Source organism: Psammomys obesus, unplaced genomic scaffold, assembly GCF_907164565.1.
Source record: "Psammomys obesus unplaced genomic scaffold, mPsaObe1.curated_primary_1811, whole genome shotgun sequence".
NCBI classification, from domain to species: Eukaryota; Metazoa; Chordata; class Mammalia; order Rodentia; family Muridae; genus Psammomys; species Psammomys obesus.
This window is the reverse complement of record NW_026596466.1, coordinates 5,070,620-5,085,720: the sequence shown is the minus strand read 5'-3', so window position 1 is coordinate 5,085,720 and position 15,101 is coordinate 5,070,620. Positions and strand designations below refer to the sequence as shown.

General features: G+C 52.8%; 1 protein-coding gene across 1 annotated transcript; it reads right to left on the bottom strand.

Moving 5' to 3' along the window:
* Positions 1 to 1,179: 1,179 nt before the first annotated feature.
* On the bottom strand, positions 1,180 to 14,013 carry Zfand2a (zinc finger AN1-type containing 2A). The gene is made up of 7 exons (XM_055598621.1): positions 13,800 to 14,013; positions 11,066 to 11,160; positions 9,798 to 9,892; positions 8,384 to 8,515; positions 4,564 to 4,715; positions 3,557 to 3,622; positions 1,180 to 3,373 (listed from the first exon to the last, which is right to left on the bottom strand). The coding sequence occupies exons 2-7, from the start codon at positions 11,118 to 11,120 to the stop codon at positions 3,358 to 3,360; spliced, it is 516 nt and encodes a 171-aa protein (XP_055454596.1). The 5' UTR covers positions 11,121 to 11,160; positions 13,800 to 14,013; the 3' UTR covers positions 1,180 to 3,357.
* Between the last annotated feature and the right edge of the window lie 1,088 nt (positions 14,014 to 15,101).

The following is a 15,101-nucleotide window of genomic DNA, read 5'->3' as shown; positions in this document are numbered from 1 at the left end:
GGACTGAACTCTGGTCCTCTGAAGGAGCAGCGAGCTGGGGAAAGGAAGGCCTGAAAAGCAATTCATAACTGTGCTAGAATTCTCAGCTAGCGAGTCTTCAACCAGACTTGATCTTTCTAGGCAGCCTCAGTGCCACTTCCCATGTGTGCCCCTGCCTCGCTGGGGCTCACAGAGTGACACGGGATGCCGACGGGCCTGTTCACCCAGCCTGGTTCACACGTCATGACCCTGGCTACCTGGAGCACATACAGAAAAAGGACTTTATGGGGCTGGAGAGATAGCTAAGAGGTTAAGAGCACTGGCTGCTCTTCCAAAGGTCCCGAGTTCAATTCCCAGCAACCACACGGTGGCTCACAACCATCCATACCAAAATCTGATGCCTCTTCTAGCCTGCAGGCACACATGCAGATAGAACACTCATACATAAAACAAATGAATAAAATCTTTAAAATAAAAAGGAGGATTTTACAACCTATTCAAGGTGGCTGGTAGGTGGCTGGGCAGGGACCAAGACAGCAAGACATGGCTTCACTGCTAGCCTTCCCTATGATTTCAGTTATAGAGAGGGGAGCAGAGATAAAGGGATGTCCCCTCCACTCAGTGTTCCCCCAAAGCCTCCACAGCACCCCACTAGATGAAGACAATCTTACCAGACTAGAACTGCTCAGAAGGCAAAATGCTTGCCACAGAAGTGTGAGGACCAGAGTTCAAATCCACAATTACACACACACACACACACACATGCACGCACGCATGCACGCACGCACGCCAGAGGGGCACAGCAGCTTTCCAATAATCCCAGCATGCAGGAGGCAGGAGCAGGAATTCCTGGCGGTAGTTGCCAGCTGGGCCTGATGGACTGCAAGCTCTGCCTTGCTCTGTAAGATGGAGAGCAACCAAAAACCTGAAGGTCACCCTTAGGCTCCACATCTATGCGCACACTCGCACTACACACACAAAACACACTCTGAAAAGAATTAGCTCTGTAAACACCAGGCATGTGCGTGGCACACATACACCAGACAAAACACCTACATAAAAAGTTAGGCTGGGGCTGGTAGCATACACCTCTGAGCACAGGCAGAGGCAGGGGAATCTCAGTTCAACATAGTGTGCTCCAGGACGGCCTGGGCTATTGAGAGATCCTGTCTAAAATTAAATAAAAATGAACAGGTGAAATAAACTAGTCTCCTTTATTAACCATCACATACAAAATCTTCCAACAAGTAAACAATGTCTTGCATTTGATATTGCCGTCAAAGTCTGGTGGTTTGGTTTTCTTGCACTAGTAGGGCAAGAACAGGCATGATAGGCAGGGGCTCCCCTAAGCCATGCCCCAGGCCTGAGGGGCTCTGGGCAAGTGCTTTCCTGTGTAATGTGGCCTCAGCTCCTCACTGGTGGACCCACGAGTGTTCACCGCTAAGCCAGGCCCTAACCTTTCCCAGCGTCCTTCTGATTCTTACGTTTAGGAGTGTGTGCTTGTGTCCCCGAAGGCCCGGGACACGCTGGGGCTGAAATTCTCGTGCAGTCGTGAGCCATCCCACATGGGTGGTGGGAACCAAACCCTCATCCTCCACAAGAGCAGCACAAGCTCCTCATTACTGGGCCACTGCCCCTGCCCACCTAATGAGCTTTCAATTCCCAATGTGGGGCCATCTCGGCTGAAACATTCCCTTAAGCGGTTAGGACATAAACCCCTATACCCAAGTCACTAACATTTAAACATTGCTCAATTACTGAACCAGCTGTTCTTAAACTTCAGTGGCGTTAAAGCTTTGCTATGCTGACCATGTCTCAAGAGTCCATCACCCTGGGAAGAGGAGGGTAAAACAAACAAAAAAAAACCTCAGTGTCCTCACACAGCACCACTGCCTACACTGAATTCTAAAAGCAAACCCCAAGTCCCCCCACCCCTGCCAGATCTAGTCAGAAACCAGGGCAGGAGTCAGTGCGCTGAGTCTAGCGAGAGCTGTTCTGATGTGGACCTGGAGAGACACTGGCTTAGGAGAGTCAAATCCTTAGCTGCAGAGGCAGCGGGTCCCACCCCGGCCTCCCATGACAGCTACGGGCCACGAGACCTGCAGTGTGTGGCTGACATTAACTCAGAGTTAACTGTCCCAAAGAGTGCCAGAACTCAGGGTGAAGGTCAAAATCGGCTTGGGTGGCTGGACCCTTGTCATCAGATACCCACACTCTGAAGGAGGCCACAGCAGCCGGCGGTACAAGCCATCAGGCCAGGCAGGTGGCACAGGAGCCGCCATGGCTGCCGAGGCCCACCCCACTGCTCTGTCTGGATTCTTGCTCCGCAGAGAAGAGGCCAAGGAGCCCTCTGCCGTGATGCTTAGACACACGACGCTTCTACTGCAACGCCAAGTGGTTCTACAATGGCTCCCACTTCTTGGGAGTCAAAATGTACCCACACTTGGGAGGCAGAGGTAGGTGGGTCTCTGTGAGGTCAAGGCCAGTCTACAGAGTGAGTTCCACAGTGAGACCCTATCTCAAAAACAACAGCAAAAAGCCTGAGGCCAGGCATGAGCCTCCACGGCATGGTTAAGCTGGCTGCTTGGGTCAACTGTGGAGTTAGCTCCGCAGGCCACATGAACACCCTCCCCCCTCCCTCCACAGCAGCCCCAGGCCGAGGTGAGGAAAGGGCGTCAAGAAAGGTCAGGTTCTCGGGGACCATGAGTGACTGTGCCCCAAAGGCACCTCATTGAAAGCCATGTAGGGGAGGATGCAGAGCCGTTGGAAGCTCTTTTCCTGCACAGAAGAGTTTTCCAGAACACAGGTCCTGGAGTGGTTTAGCACAGGCTACCACTCATGAGGTTTCCACAGGTCCGCGGCTCCTGAATTGCAGCAGCTTTTGCTGTGGTAACATAATCCGCTTCAAAGTTGCTGAACAGTCTTTTATTTTACCAACAGTCTGTACGCCGCATGTGTGTGCATGTGGCTGCTGTGAGCGTGAAGCCAGAGGTGAATTTCTGATGTCCCGCCTCAGGAACTGTCCAACTTGGTTTTGGAGGCTGTGTCTCTCTGGCCTGGAACTCTCTCTTTAGTCTAGGCCGCTGGTTTGTTGGTCAGAGAGCCAACCTGGGATCCTCCCGTCTCCACCTTCTGGGCACTGACACTGTACCAACCACATGCGGCTCTTTTAGAGCGCGGGTTCTGGGGAGGAGTGCGGGTCCTCAGGCTTGTGATGCAGGCGCTTACCACCGAGCCATCTCCCGGCCCTAACTTGAGCAGTCAGAGGGAGACGCTCCTATAAAGACCCGGGAGAAGCAGGAAGGCTTGGAGGCCACGTCACAAAAGTAGAATCCAACAGAAAGGAGCTGGTGTGTGGCACAGACAACAGCCTGGCCATCATTTCACTGTCCTCCTGAAAAAGAGAAAGAATCGATGGTGACCACACGACAGAACTGCCTAAACGGCATGTCATGAAGTCTGTCATGGACAAGGCTCTGGGGGCCATTTGGGACAGTCCAGAAGCAGCTATCGTGGCCAGGCCTGTCCCTTCCTATGGAAGCACAGCCCCGCTCTCACACACCCTTTGGACTAGTACCTGAGCTGCTGGGCCAGCCAACCGATGCCCCGTGGCTTCTGGTCAGGAGCTCTGGATGCCGACGCCCTAGAGAGAAAGTCAAAAGTGTGTTTACTCGGCCTTCATACCCTCATCAAAGCCCGCCCACGTCCAGCCTGCATCACAGACAGCTTGACAAAATCAAGCGTAGCTACAAAGACACCGAGCTGCCCCCTGACCTCCATGGGCTGCTGGGGCATGTGTGTCCTCTTGCCGCTCACAAAAGAGTCGAACATAAAAGGTAACTTGTGGGGCGGGCAGGTGGATCGTTTGAATCCCCAGCGCCCAAAAAGAGCCAGGCGCTGGTGTGTCTGCAATGCCAGGGCTCCTACACGGAGGCACAGGAAGGAGGCAAGAGCCCTCAGGTCAGCTAGCCTGGCACACGCCGCAGCACACGAGAGGCCTTGTGTCAGACAGGGTGGAAATCAAGGACCAACATCCATGTGCACTCACACACACAAGTTATGTTTCCTTTGCCGCAGGAGTGAGTACAGACGGGTTTCTACTACTTAAAAGAGGAGCACCTAAGAGCTGACCTGTGCACACTCCCTGAAAGACATGCCAACGTCCCAACCCAGCCCCCAGCCCAAGGGAGGGACATCATTTAGAGACACGCCTTCACCGAGGTGACCTAACTGAGCATCAGTCATCCAGGCCATCGAACCAACCATGCCTTAACAGAGAGCCGGAGACAGGATGCTGGCATGCGCCCGGAAACACCAGGACAAAGGCAGAGGTGCTCCCAGAGCAATGCTCCTACAAGCCAGGCACACCGGAGAGCGCTGGGCAAGAGGACATTGGGAGAGGCGGGGCCTCTCAGAGCCAGCTGTCAAGTCTCTGTTCTCGGCCTGTGAAAGAAGAAACTCGGAGACTGAAGGCCCCAGTGTGTGGCAGCTGCAGGACTAGCTTCACAGGACTCCGGCTCTGACCATGCCCTTCTGCATGGCACGCTGCACGCCAGACTGGGGGCACCAGGAGCCCATGCTCACCTGCCTCTGCTGGCTGAGCCACTTCCGGCTTGGCAGCTGTGGTCCAGAGGATGCCTGTGCTGAATGCAGAAGTTGCCATGGCACTGAGCACACGGCAGCTGCAGCATCTCCTCCTTCCTGCATCCTTCTTTGGAGCAGCGGTACGTGAAAACCTGCAAGAACACAGTGACTTCTGTGAAGCATGTCACCAGCCCAGTCGGGCCCTGGCAGCGGAGCCCAGTGGCACGGGCCTGTAGTTCTAACTACGACCCGATGACCCCACCCACACCCAACAGGAAGGTGGTCACAGCATAACGAATGTTAGCAGCATCCATTCACTCGCTTCCCAGCACCGTCCAATGACAAAACCCCTGCAGCTGGGGAAGGCTCAGTGAGGAAGAGCCCCGTGAAGGCATGGAGATCAAAGGTCACATGCCTGTAACCCCGCCTTGAGGGGCAGAGACAGGAGGGTCACTGGAGCTCACAGGCTGCCAGCCCAGCTCCAGGTCCCTGCACTCTGCAGGGACTAGGGCAGAGAATGACAGAGCCACCAGCAGACGCTCTGGCCTCTGCCCGTGCATGCATGGGCCTGTATACACAGCACACAATAAAACTTTCACTTAACCCTTTTTCTTTTCTCTTAAGACAGGGTTTCACTCTGTAATCTTGGCTTGCCTTGAATTCACATGGTCCCCCGCCTCTGCCTGGCAATTGTTAGGTGTGCATTGCATGTGGCTTTTAAAAGTACTTTTTGTTTTTGTTTTTTAGGTAAAATAAAAAGCTAACAAGCCCTGGGCCCTCAGTTGAGGACACAAAGGTCCAGTTTAGGCAGCTTGTGCTGGGAGAGGGGCAAGCACTGACTATGGAGACAGCAAAGCTGGGGTGTCCGGAGGAGGCAACAGGCAGAAAGACAACAGCGCAGGGAGGGAGGCAAAGCAAGAGTGTCACAGCAGCCCCACGGGGGCAACTGGAGGGGTTCTGGAGACAGCGGTGGTTACACTCCCGAGTTCTAGAAGGCTAGTACAGCTATGGTGCCACAACAACAGTAGCAGTGCTCGGGGTGTGGGGGTGTGGTGGTGAGCCAGCGGTCGGCCTCTGGCAGACCAACTACTCTTGAGGCACAAGAGCCCTGCCTGCAGCAGGAGCCTGGGGAAAGCAGCCTACACCACGAGTAAAGGAGGGAACAGCTGTCTGGATGGAGCAGGAAGCGGCTGTCGGGGAACTCTGGGCTGAGCAAGAGTGAGCAGTACCTTTTCCACGTAGGAGGCTGGAGTGCCGGGTGCAGCTGCATCCTGTCACGGGGCACGCAGTGGGCGCCAGGCCTCAGAACGGGACAAGCTCTAACTGTGGCTGAGCGTGGTACACGGAGGAATAGACTGCACGCCCTCCCGCCTGAAGCCGAGAAGCTCCGACGGGCTTTGTGCATGCTTACGTCAGACTATTTCATGCACCAAGACGGTCCCCAACTACATGAGCTGGAGCTGTTAAGCACAAGGACCTGCACCTACTGCCCAGCACCCACGACAAAAGCTGAGCAGGGTGGTGCATGCCTTCATATAAGCCAGGACCGGGGCACGAGGAGGGGACGGAGGATCGCTGGGGAATGCTGGCAGCTGAAGGCTCTAAAAGAATTACGGTGCAAGTGATGGGACCTGTGGGGGCAGGGTGCAGCACAAGAACGGGTGTGTGCGTGCGTGTGTGCGTGTGTGAAGGTCAGGAGCCTAGGGCAGTTATTTTTCCACCTTTACATGGTTTCAGAGGATTTTAATTCAGGTTGTCAGGCTTGCAGGACCAGGCAGAAAGCGTTATCCCCTGAGCTGCATGCTCTGCCCCTGTGCTCGTGCATGTGTGTATGCTCGAGTCTGTGTGTAAAAAGCTCTTCAAGTGCCAGGCATGGAGGCACACACCTTTAATCCCAGCACTCAGGGCGGCAGCGGCAGGCGGATCTCTGTGAGTTCAAGGCCAGCCTGGTCTACAAAGTAAGTCCAGGACAGCCACACTACACAGAGAAACTGTCTCAAAAACCCAAAAATGCTCTCAAGAAGCTGCACAGCTGAAGTGTGTGCTTACTCTGGAAAGTGGTCGGCCAGGGTGAGGCTGAGCATTTGAGAAAACAGTGAGCAGGAGGAAAACACATAAGGAGCCTCCCAGGAGAGGAGCAGCTACGCCCCTGGGAATGTGCGGCCTGCAGAAGGCTGCTAAGGAAGCAGCTGAGGTTCTTCCCTCACAAAGCACCAATACAATCAGCAAGGAGGTTTCACGAGAAGGAATAAGCCCAGGAAAGCAAACAATAAAGAGCTAGACATCATGGTGCAGGCCTGCAGTCCCAGCTTTCCAAAGCTGAGGCAGGAGGATGGAGAGTAGGCTAGACTACGCCTCAAAAACATGGAGAGGGAGGTGAAGGGCAAGGGGGAAAGAGGAGAGGGAGGAAAGCATGTAGCCAGATTTTAGAAGCTAAACTCCCTTGACCCAGAGCCGGCAGGTGAGAAAAGACCAGTTACTAGCTAAAGAAAGCCTCAGAGCATGCCCACTGAGCAAACACACCACAGCGGGTATTGAGGGATGGTCTGAGGCTTGTGTTTTGATGCTAAGTACTGGCCCTCAGATCTGGTTACTGCCCTATCCTTGTGTAAACCTGCCTAAGACATTATTCTTGATTGGTTGATTAAAGGCCTAAAACCTGGGCAGCAGAATGGGGTAGGCGTGGCTAAGGTTCCTGGGTTTGGAAACAGGAGAATCATGGGAAACAGAACAGACAGGAAGAGAGGAGGAAGGAGGACACCAGGATAGGTTAGGATGGAGAAAGAAGCATGTGAGTTGGGAGGAAGGACTCCAATAATGGTATAGAAAGGCCCAGATGAAGAACACAAGCAAGTATCTTGGGATTATGGGTGGAAGGTAGCCCAGATAAGAATGGTTAAGGTGAAGGCATTTGATGGGGGCTGGGAGGTGGATGTTGAGGTTATTCAGATAATGTAGGTACAAATAAGGCAATTATACACGCTAACAGGTGTTGTGTCTTATTGTGATAGCGGGTTAAGTAATACTCCTGTGATAATTATAGGGCAAATAATAAACATTATTTAGCCCAACACCAATTTATTTACAACAACAAATGGGCAGAAATGGCTGCTGGAAGGTTGGGTGAAGCAGGACCGCATCCCAAAAAGAGGCCATAGGCCCACCTTAAAAACAGAAGCATGGCTTCACCCACAGCACGAGACGTGGTCGACAGAGGCTGCTAGCCTCGGGGGTGGAGCCGGATGGAGGCAGCCAGTGTCCAGCTCAGCGGCACACAGCCCTCGCTCGGGGCGCCCGCTCGGGTGGCAGGGGACAAATCTTCTCTTAGAAATACCATTACTCCTCAGGAAAGACCAAAGACAGGGTCCTTCCCCTCCCCCACAGAGGACTGTCCCCAGAAGGAGAAAGTTAATAGAAGGTTCTAGAAAGCACTGCCCTCAGTCACCTCAGGACAGAAGGCTCTAGAAATCACTGCCCTCTTTCACCTCAGGACAGACACTCAGGGAGGCCTGAAGACAAGGGCCTAACCTGGGACCCTTGTGAGGCCTGGGAACTGTGTCTACTCACAACTCAGGAAGACTTAGCTTCCCACTGACTGACAGCACTCCACACTTACAAAATAGACTTTGGGGCTAAAGATGTGGCTCAGTTTGTAGAGTGCTTGCCTAGCACACATCCTGGGTTCAACCCCCAACACTTTCTATGTGAGATGCTGCCCCAAAAAAAAAAAAAAAAAAAAGCGGCAAAAAGAAAATCGCCCCCCAAAGCAATAGCAGCACTGTGTGTGTGCTAGCACGTGCGAGCCCTAACCCAATCTCACCTTGTTCCTGTTCCTCCCAGGGTGAGAGGCGCAATCTCTGTCCATGTGCTCACCGACCACCACGTCTGCTATCTCACCTTTTTTCACAGGGATGGGGACATTACAGAGTGGACACACGGGCACCTGCACATCCTGAAATAAAGAGCATACAATGATGCCAAGACTCACCCTCAGCTCTCTCTTCCTCCTCCTCTCCCTTTCTCTCCCAGATACACGCACGCACAGAGCACCCCCCCCCCGTCTCAGACATGCACAGATGGTGAAATGTGTTTACAAGCAGAGAGCACAATGGCGAGGATAAGACATCGCAGGGTGACAGGACTGCACCTGCAACGGCAAAGCAGCCATGGTCGTCTGGTGGGACCTGAACACACCACCACCAGCTGTGGAGGGCCCTCAGAGAGAAAGGAAGCGGGTGAGATTGGGAAGGGAGCCACTGCCCCTCAGAGCCGAGCTGAACGGTGGACACACTGACAGGAGGGCCCGAGGAGGCGCTCTGTCCAGCTGTCTCTGATCCTCAGTGGCTGCAGAAGCAGGGAGGTGGCCTCAGCAGTGGAAAGGCTATGCCCCACTGCTGTGCCAGCCAGAGGCAGGGCTCTGCAGGGAATGAAGGAGCACCAGGAGGGGACAGTCAGTACAGTCAGAGCCATGGCCATTGCAGGAGGGGTCCGTGCCTGACACTGACACAGGGTGACTGACATGAGATGGAAACAGGACCACAGGCTTGTGTGTCCTGCTGTCTGAGGGGGCTGCCTCCATGGACTAACGTGCCCACCAAGAAACAAAGCATTCCTGTGTGATCTCTGGACAGACACGCCCCCAGGGGCACAAGGAAAGGTTCAGATGACACACAAACAGCGGCCACCCGGTCATCAGGCATGAGTCACCCACCCCACCCACCCCAATGACCTCGCCGGCCATGGCCAGCCCTCGGTAAGGCATGTGACACTAAGTCACTGTCCATATGGCACCTGGGGAAGTGACAGAGTTCACCATGAGTCACTTCTGGAACACAGGAAACCTGTGGACCTGGAGAACCTGGGGTTCTGACAGGCATCTCCTGGTGTCTGCTGGGCGGCGTGGAATCCCCCAGAAACACCTGCCACAGGGACCCATGCTGTTCCCCGGGGCAGGGAACGCACAAGCTGAGTGCCTGAAGGTGAAGGACCAGCTGTGAACGAGTGTGAGAGGCACACTGAGGGTGCGGCTTGAGGGCTGGGGATGGCCCATCCATTCCTCCTCCTCTCAGCTTTCTCTAGCTACTCACTCTTTTACTTTGGCCTGCTTTACACTTAACGAACCCACTTGCTCAGAACTTGAGCATGGCTATCCCAGGCCACCCTCCGGCCGGCACAGAACAACTGGACACAACAGCTGTGGCCCATGCAGTCTAGATCCCAGGACGATGCATTACCTTCGTGAATGCAAAGGGACACCTGTGACCCACATATGAAAAATGGTCTTTACAGAAATCTTTTTTACACGCGTCACAAGTTATTGGCAGAAAATCTAAAAAACAAAAATCAAGACAGAACAGTAAATCCTCTGAAGAAACGGAACCAAAGAAATACACAGCATTCAAAGCAGGAGCTTGTCTGCATTAGGCCTTCATGCCTATGAGACACACACATTCTAGAAGTAGAAAAGAAAAACTACTGAGACAGGGTCTTACCTAGTGCAGGCTGGCTGGGAGCTCACACGTGGCCAGGGAGGACGGTGAGTACCTAATCCTCCTGCCTGCACCTCTCCAGTGCTGGGACTGCAGGCACCAGCTGCCACACCAGCTTTGAGTGGTGCTGGGATGGAACCCAGAGCTTCATACACGCTGGGCAAGGGTTCTACCAACTGAGCCACAACCCCTGTCCCCACGTTAGGAATGCAGTAAGGCCCAGAGACACCGAAGGACCCACAAAGCGGTCTTTTCAACACAGATTGTGGTATCACAATCATCCAAGTTGCACACTTGTGTCTGCAAAGCCCTGGCGGCCAAGGCCTGGCCTTAGCTGGCTGCAAGCTTGCAGCGGTGAGCAGACCCTGTGTCCTGCACCAGAGGCCTCAGGCTGAGAAGCCAAAGCAGGACAGAGGCCAACTAGCTAACAAGTGTGTAGCCGACATTTGCTACTTTGTGGGTTCCCTACTCTCTTCTACCTTCTTGCCCTCCAACACTAGGTACAAGAGAAAGGAGGATAGAGAGAAAGGGGGGTATTGTCATCATTACACTACTTCCTGCTCATTAGGATGTGGAGTTCCTTGGGGCAAGTTTGATCTTTGAAGTCAGGGTATCTAATTTCTTGTTTCTTTGTGAATGACTACCTGACAAACAGCAACCAACAGCATCCAACCACCAACAGCCACGCCCATCTCAAGGCCCTCACATTTATATAGCCCCTGAAAAGTTCCCAGAACTCCAACCATCACACACTGGCAGAAACTATCTGCAGCTGGTGAAACCACCTCCCTGCTGGAGCACAAGGCAAATCACAGTCACCCACTCTGAAGCAGCTTCTTTTCCCCACACCTGAGATTAAAACCAAAGCTTAAGTCCCATAACATTTCTGTGTATTTTTTTTTAAAGAAAGCAAAATTAGAAAGTTCTCACTACATGAATGTAATAGCCAGATGTCCCTCATAAAACAGCCTATGAAATACTATTTCCCAGTAAGAACCCTTGAAAATTCTTACCTAGTTGCTTGCAAGTCGGTTCTGAGCAGTGCTTTCCCAAGTCAGGAAACTCCATTATGAACACCGTGTCCAAAACACAGGTATTTAAGTATCACCTGTGGAAATTAGAAGTGAAGAGAATGAGGCCCTCAGTTAATTACCAGGACCTGTAACCTGTGGCCAATGAGCACAGATTCCCTTGGTGGGGGCTGCGGGAAAGGCCAATGTATCAGTAAAGAGGAAAGTGAGGGTTTCATAAAACAAACAAACACCAGGTCTCAGACCAAGAACCAAACTCAGCATGACCAGGGGTAGCTGTCTAGTCCTTTCAGACCCTAGTTCGTGATGCCTGTCCTGCCACAGGGTTTCCAGGAAAGCCACATTTTAATGCATCCTGAGATTCCCAAGCCAGGCAAGGTGGTGCAGGCCCATCAGCCCAGCTGCTCTAAAAGCGGGGCTGGAGAGTCACACAAACTCTAGGCCAGCCTGGACAGCTTTGGGAGACTTTGTGTATCGGTGTCTTTCCTGTTGCTGTGATAAAATATACTGACGAGAAGCAACTTTGGGAAGCAAAAGTTTGTTTTAGCTCACAGTTCCAGGTTTTAGTCACTGTAGGGCCCCCAAGGTGGCGGGAACCTGAAAACAGTCACATCATATCCACAGTCAAGAACAGAGGGGAATAAACAGGGTGTGGCTGTGCAGACAGGCAGATCTTCGTGAGTTCAAAGCATGTCTGGATCTACAAAGGTAGTTCCAGGACAGCCAGAGCTGTTCCACAGAGAAACACTGTCTTGAGAAACCAAACAACAAAAACAACAAAGCAAACAAAAGGACAGACAGAAATGGATAAGCTTGCTTACCTGCTTGGACTCAGCTCCATTTCTCCACTCTTACACAGTTCAGGACCCCCTGCTACCCACAGCACACTGGGTCTTCCCAAACCAATTAGCTTGACAATCACCCCTATTTCCAGACAAGCCCACTGCCCAACCCAAGGTAACAATCCTTCATTGCGACTTTCTTCCCAAGTGATTCTAGGCTGTGTCAAGTTGACAAAGCTAACCAGGACACCCTGTTTAAAACGCAAAAACAGAACAGGAGGAAGAGGGCTAGGGAAGAAGTGCAGCGGACAAGCTTACCTTGCATGCATGAGCACTGAATTTCAATCTCTAGAATGCCCATTTAAAAAAAAAAAAAAGCCAGGCGTAGCTGGGTATGGTGACACATGCCCTCAATACCAGCACTTAGGAGGCAGAGGTGGGTGAATCTCTGGGAGTTCAAGGCTAGCCTGATCTACATAGCAAGTTTCAGGCCAGTCAGGGATATGGGTGAGAACCAAGCTCAAAAAGAAAAGAAAAATAAAAAAACGTAGTGGTTAGTGACTGGAATCCTAGCGTTGAGGAGTGGGGGACACGGTTCACTCATAGCTCATCTTATTCCAAAGAGAAAGGTGGGCGGCTCCTGAGGAGCAACCCTTGACGTTCTCAGCTTAATAACAGAATGCGAGGCCTAGCACGTGGGCAGGGGAAGCTCTGGATCCAATCCCCAGCTCTGGCACAACCAAGACAAATGTGGTGAAGGGCTTCCCACATGCAATTCATAGCTGCCACTGAAAGTTACAGTCTCCTTGGACTTCAAGCTACAATGTCACCTCCATACACTTGTTGACATCAACAGGCCTGTTTTCCCAGGTGCTGTTCGGCATTAGCTGACTAGGCTCCCCAGTGTAGTCTCTCCCTCGCCTCTCGTTCCCTCTGGCACCGAGTTTTACTTTGTGCTTGCTCCTTAGTGATATCAGGCCGGCCTGATCAGAGGAGGCACGAGCCATTAATTAACCACGAGAAACGGATAACCGGAGAGGCTGGCAACCCAGGCTTAAATCCAAGTCTCCTCCATGTCCTGACACTCATCAAATGGCTCAAAACTCTTGTGCTTTCCAGAGTTCAAGTCCCCAAAGACCTTTTTACATCTTCCTATCACTTCCCTTTCCTGCTGGGAACTTCTAAACTATTCCTTGCCTAGAACTGTCAGGTTTCAGTAAACATCTACTTGCCTTGTCAAGCATCAGCTTGCGGGGTTACTTCCTCAGAAATCATCACTACCACCTGCAGCCCTCCGCTCTTCCCTTCCTAGTGCATTTAGCTGTTAAAACGATCTCATTGCTGTTGGCTAGAAAACCTTTCGGCATCGTGCACAACAGAATCCACGTTATGAAATGTTTTTGTTCAAAGCGAACAGCACTTGATGTATTACCAAATGACCATCACTGTTTTTCTTTCTCTCTCTTTCTCTCTCTCTTAATGGGGGGAGGGGGCAGTGCCTATTATGTAGCCCTGGCTATCCTGTAACTCGCTTTGTAGACCATGCTGGGCCCTCAACTCAGAGATCTGCCTGCCTCTGCCTCCGCAGCGCTGGGATGAAAGGCGTGAGCCACCATGCCCTGCCTGTAGACTGTTTTTTGAGACAAGGTCTCATTACTAAGCTCAGGTTAGCCTGGAGCTTGCGATCTAATGGCTCAATTACCCAGAGCTGAGACTACAGGCCTGCTCCACCACGCCCTGCTTCCACAATCTTACTCTTGCCCCCAACCCTGGCTCAAGACAGTTGACCTGGGGATGTGAGATGTCACTGTGCTGAGACAGTAACTCCTAGCTGCACAGACCACGGGAAGTCACAGCCCGAGACGCCGGCCCCTGGTTCACTAGCGCCCCGGGGCCCCAGCAGCACCCGTGTCCCCGGATCGACACACCGGTACCTGGCATTCACGGGAAGCAGGAGGCGGAGACAGACAAGCGGTGTCCTTCGTGGTCAGCCCGGCGGCACCTCAGTAGGAACTGCGGCTCCAATCCCCGCGCGGCGCCCGACTTCTCGCCAGGCCGGAAAGCGCAGCATTGCACCTGCAGCCGCCTGGGCCATTTATAGGCCGCGGACAGATCCAGAGTCATGCATCCTGGGCGTTCCCGGCGCGCTCTGATGATGCCACGCCACCGCCAACCAATCCCGTAGCACCTCGTCTGGCTTGCCGGCGCCCCCAAAACATCACCGAAGGCCGGCCAATCCCTTCGGGCCATGACCCCGGGAGGGCCGCGCGCCGTGATGTCGTCACTCAGCATGCGACCAATCCGGTAGTTCGACGGGCCTGTGCCTGCCTGTCCTCCGCCTCTTTTCTGGAACAGTCAGGCAACATCTCTGGCCTCGGCTGAGTCATGGTGAGGCAGCTCTGGGCGAGGTGGCAGGCCTGTACTAGGGAGCCTAAGAGAGGACCGGGCCGGGGCGAGATTCCTGCGGCCTGGCAGTCTCTGCAAGCGTCCTCTGGGGGTTGGAGCTGCAGGCTGCCCAGACTTGGTGGCCCATCTGTGGAGCTGTAAGGATTCCAGGGCTGGGCGAGATAGAACACTGGTACCTGGCCGTCTGAACAAGCATGCCTCGGAAGTGAGGTCCAGTCCGGAGTTGGATTAAAGATGATACCTCAGATGTCTGGATCTCTGTTACCAGCGTGGCTGGAGCAACTTCCCTCTAGGCATGTGGATTAGGAGAAACGAATGTGACCCAAGTCCTTGAGTTCCAAAGGCCTATGGGCTGGGTACTACAGCTCTGCCCTAGCTATGTATGAATATACGCAATGGTCAGCGTCGAATCAGAACTTAGATGGCTGTAGCAGGGACAAGATGGAGGAACCTTGGCCCTGTTACAGTGTGTGTGTGTGTGTGTGTGTGTGTGTGTGTGTGTGTGTGTTTTATCATAACAATAGACACCCTATGACAAGCTCCAATGTTGAGAATAGAGATTTAATGGCACCAGGTGTTAAGGCCAGAGACTTACAGCCATAATTGAGGTTGGAGGTTTACTGTTCTGAGCTTTGATTGCCAGTGGGACAGGTAATGTAATCCTCAGCTCTAAGCAGCAGCCATAGGCAGCATTTTAGCTTTGTCCATGTGAAAAACAGCCCTCACCTGAAAACAAATGAGAGGATTTAAACCAAATAAGAGTGACTGTGGCAAGGAACATGGATTCTATTCATCTCATCTTGTTCTGATGTAGAAAAAAATTTACGGAG